This window comes from Carassius carassius, chromosome 8 (genome assembly GCF_963082965.1).
Source record: "Carassius carassius chromosome 8, fCarCar2.1, whole genome shotgun sequence".
NCBI classification, from domain to species: Eukaryota; Metazoa; Chordata; class Actinopteri; order Cypriniformes; family Cyprinidae; genus Carassius; species Carassius carassius.
Window position 1 is genome coordinate 9,953,423 of NC_081762.1, and position 5,035 is coordinate 9,958,457.

Consider the following 5,035-nt stretch of genomic DNA (forward strand, 5'->3'; position numbering starts at 1 on the left):
AAGCGTTTGCGATGAGCCTTTCACATCGCTGTGGAGGAACTGTTTCAATTCAGCCACATTGGAATCTCAATCGGACTTAAGTCCGAACTTTGACTTGGCCACTCCAAAACCTTAATTTTGTTTTTCTTGAGCCATTCAGAGGTGGATTTGCTAGTGTGTTTGGGATCATTGTCCTGCTGCAAAATCCAAGTGCGCTTGAGATTGAGGTCACAAACTGATGACCGGACATTCTCCTTCAGGATTTTCTGATAGAGTGCAGAATTCATGGTTTCATAAATTATGGCAAGTCATCCAGTAGCCCCAGACTATCACACTAGCACCAATATATTTAACTGTTGGTATGATGTTCTTTTTATGAAGTGCTGTGTTGGTTTTACACCAGATGTAATGGGACACACACCTTCCAAAAAAGTTCAACTTTTTTCTCATCAGTCTACAGAATATTTGCCCAAAAGTCTTGGGGATAATCCCAGATAATAATTTTTTGGCAAATGTGAGATGAGCCTTTGTGTTCTTTTTGGTCAACAGTGGCTTTTGCCTTTGAACTCTCCTATGGATGCTGTTTTTGCCAGAGGTGTAAAGTACTTGAGTAAATATAACTAATTACTGTACTTAAGTATCTTTCCGGGTACTTTGTAGTTGTGCTGAGTACCAAAGAAATTAGCAACTTTTACTCTTTAGTCCACTACATTTGGAACGAGTGTTGCAGTTACACATTACATTTTGCATGGCTCCTAGCTTTTTTGAAGCAGTTTATTTATGCTACAAAAGATGCGATATCGCCAACTACAGGGCACTGAAAGTACTGTATATTGTTCATTTTGCCCTTACCCAAACTTGTCAACGAGAGGTTACTTTATGTGAATTAGAATTTCTTAGCCAGTAATTGTGAATCACAGGTGTTTTATAAATGAGATGTGGACATGACTGCAGCTGTCAATGAGGCCGAAACCAGCAAATCCGATGAAAAGGCTTTGACTTTTACATTTTTCTTAACATTATTTTATTTATCCGTTACACTGAAAGACCATTTTGAAGGATATTGTATTTGTTTGTGCAATTTTGAGGTGTTCAGTTTTATTTTGGTTTCAGAAAATATGCGTGTCCTCACAAATCAGCTCTTTTTTTTTTCCTGTGCCTTGTATTGGACTTGGTGCTTGTTTGTATCGTATCTTATCTGTATCTTATCTTAACTTGTTAGCCTCCTGTATATACAGCCCTAGTATTTCTTTAGTTCTTTGTAAGTTGTGAGTAGTCTGTTTGCACGTCATTCTGTTCTCTGTTGCCTATGGTTTTTGACTTATTGTTTGTTCTAGCTTTTCCATGAAATGTCTGCACACAGATCCTTGCCTCTGCCCGTTCCCTCAGCTTCTCCACAACATTACAGGTTTGGACTTTTTTCCTTTAATAAATAAATTAAATCTTCATTTGAGGTATTTTGTGTATGTTTGTGTATGTACACAAACATATTTTGTTTTATGTGTAACTAAATGTGCTGCCTATTTTCTGGTTAAATAAAGGTAAATAAATAAATAATCGCGTTTTATATTTACCTGCATTATCTTTGTATAATATCATTTTTTTTGATGGGCAAAATCCTTTTCACTATATAGTGTATAGGCATGGATATACAAGTATACAGGTGTATTTTTCATAAATCTCAGATTAGGGCTAGTTGTTGCACTGATTTGTAAAATTTAGTTACCTTTGTATGTTACATTGGAAACAACTCTTTTTGAAACCAAGACGTTAGGATTTGTGCCAGAAACAGACAATCAAAAATAAAACAAACAACACATGTTTAGCATAAAATGTGTGACAACTAGCCCCTGTCTCCTTAATGCATGCAGTATATTGCATGTATATTCAATCTTAAGATACAGATTTTATGACAACCTCCCCCTGTGACAAGTATTCCTGATCTTCCCTATATACTCTTATTTACTAAATGTTTTGTAGTGATACAGTTATATATTTATATAATTAGCAGGTTTCATTGTGGCAGCTTACCCTACTATAGGTTCAAATGTGTTAAATAAAATGGTATAGCTATTTTTTATTTGGCAATAACATTGGAAACACTGACTTTCAAATATTAAACAAACAAATAAAAAATATTCAGTATAAAATGTATGAAAACTAACACTGGTCTCACGTAGACCTATTGCAAATAGACTCAAAATCTTAAGATACAGGCTTTGTGACATTTTCCCCCTGTGACAATTTGGCCTGATCTTCCTCATGCAAACCTATTAACCATTATCTTTAAAGTATTGATATAGTTAAACCTATATCTGGGTGATAAGCAGGTTCCTTTGTGACAACAGTATGTTAAATGAACTCTATTTTCCCAAAAAAATAAACAGTTAATTTTTCCGTCTTTCAAAAATAAAACAAACAAACAAACAAAATAATTCAGTATTAAGATTTCATAGTGTATTGTAACATTGTATTATGAAAAGCAATCAAAGATTTATTTCAGCGGATTGGCGTCATCGGATGTTTCCTAAACTGTACTTTCAATAATGTTTTAATGATGTTAATTTCTGGGATAATTCATTTAGCACTCAGCTTGTGCATGCGATCTGTATAGGGAGCATCACAGACACACATTTCACGAGGAGAACAGCATGAAAGTGTGGAATGGAAAGTGACTTAATTTCCCCCACGACCTCCCTCTCTTCCCTCCTCTCCTCCTCGTCTCTCTCGCCTCTCGTCTGTGCAGCTTGTCTTAGAGGCTCACGGAGCATTGAGGCGACCTGAGCGCGGCGCGCGGGTGGAACAGGACGAGCTTCGCTTAATTAACGGAGCGTGAGCCCTGCAGGAATGCCAGCGAGGCGCTGCTTGGAGAAGGTAGGCGATGCTTTATTTTTTTGTGAGTTTAAGGTGACAAGAAAAGAACGATAAAACAGTTGAGACATAACACAGGCAACATCTTTTCGAGTGCTTTTCATGCTGACTACTTTTTTTTACGATTGAAAACCAGGAAACGCTTCACTATTCGGTTGCGTGCTGATGTTTACGCGTCGTTTAGCTCTTGAGATGAAATATTAGAGATGAAATATTATAAGTACTGTATTGTTGATTGGTTAAAACGCACTTTTGGTCGTGAAAACGATTTATGACACAAAATACTACTTAAAAAGTATGTATTCACCCTTTAACTAAAAATATCTTTTCCAACTTAAACGATTTTAAGATTTTGATAGACTTCGAAACATTTGAAATAATATTATCACACATTAATTACCTGCTTCTAATTAGTTTAGAAATGTATAACATATTTGTAAACAATGTAAATGTCAAGTATAATCAGTGTTGTCGTTACCAGGGTGAGTTTTGATTACATTATATGGACTGTAATACCTTGGGTCATTTTAAATTTCGTGCATAAATGTGTTATAGAAACACATAAAACATACAGCAGTTACTACAATTGTCAGTTTCATCTTTGTTAATCCAATATAATCACACTGAAACGGGTTGCAACCCTTTCCCATGGTCAAACATGACATCTCTCTCTCTCTCTCTCTCTCTCTCTCTCTCTCTCTCTCTGCTATGGATTTTATATATTAAAGTAAACAATTGAACCTGGTAGTTCTGTTGATACCAGTTTTGCCATTAAGACTTTGACAAATTACACTGACATAAATTCCTTTCCCTCAAAATATTTGTGTTGTATTTAATATTTTTTGTTGTATTTAAAATGAAATGGTTTTATTGCCTGTTATAGACTATTGTCTTCCTTGTCATACTGCAGGGGTGCTAAGCCAGCATGCTATGAGATGAACATATGAATAGAAGTACAAATGGCTGATCTTAAAGTCCTCTTTTGTGGTCAAGACGCTGTCCAGACAGATCACCTTGACTGGTCCCTAAAATACCAGCAAAGTCATCACTCAGTGTGTGCAGATGAAAGGGTCCTTTCCAATGAAGAGTGCTGCCAGGCATATCTGGAGGAGAATGTTAATGAGGCGAACAGGCTTTCAGAACCATGGACAGCGACTCTGCCAATTGGACGACTCTGCAAACTCAATGAATGGGGATTTGATGAAGAAATTGAGGTATGTTACGATGAGCAGTTTGAAACAGCTTTTCCTGGTGTGGCTGACTTTACTGACCATAAAGACAGTCAGTTGTTAGCAGATGAGACCAACTATGACAACTTCAGTTGGAATTCTTCCAAAGATCTCCAAGAAGGCGACCCAGAATGCTCCCTGCTGTCAGTTGACGATTTCATGGTGGATTCATCAGAAAAGTCAGTGGATTATGGATTCATAGGTGCTGTTACCTTTTTAGTTACTGGGATTTCCTTGGTTGTCATCTCCTACACGGTCCCACGTGACGTCAAGGTGAATCCCGATACAGTTTCTGCCCGGGAGATGGAGCGGTTGGAGAGAGATAACGCCCGGGTGGGTGCTCACCTGGACAGGTGTGTGATTGCAGGACTGTGCCTCCTCACACTCGGTGGTGTGGTACTGTCAACCCTGTTGATGATCTCCATGTATAAAGGGGAGATGATCAGGAGACAAGCATTTGCTTACTCCAAGCACCAAGCCAGACTCTATGGCTCTATGAATTTTAGATGTGCAGCGAACCCGACCGGAGCTCCTTCGCTTTTGTCCCTTGATGAAGATGAAGGTCCTGTTGAAGTCTTAAGTTGAAGCTGAGATCAGCATCTCCATATGAAAATATGATCAAAACAGCTTTGTTATACTGTGATCTAGGATGACACACTGTAAAACACAGATTAAAATACTTAAAAAACAATATTGTTAATTTAATAACGTCTAAATTTACCTTTAAACTACTATATTACTGCTAAATGTGAGTCTAATAAACTTGACTGCAATGGGACAAAACAACAAAATCCAGTCAGGATAAAATTCTACCCCTTTTGCTTCGCATTTAATGGACAAAATGTAACATACCAACATGGACTTGAGTACTGTTTATGTTAAAAAATATATTTGTGTGAGTCTGTGCATTTTTCCAAAACATATGTTCATGTAAATATACAGCATGCTTTGCAAGT

General features: G+C 37.1%; 1 protein-coding gene across 1 annotated transcript; it reads left to right on the forward strand.

Annotated features, from left to right (window-relative positions):
* The first annotated feature begins 921 nt into the window (after positions 1-921).
* On the forward strand, positions 922-5,035 carry LOC132144693 (transmembrane protein 74). Its single transcript, XM_059555246.1, has 3 exons — positions 922-1,387; positions 2,726-2,853; positions 3,761-5,035. Exon 3 carries the CDS (start codon positions 3,810-3,812, stop codon positions 4,662-4,664), a length of 855 nt encoding a protein of 284 aa, XP_059411229.1. The 5' UTR covers positions 922-1,387; positions 2,726-2,853; positions 3,761-3,809; the 3' UTR covers positions 4,665-5,035.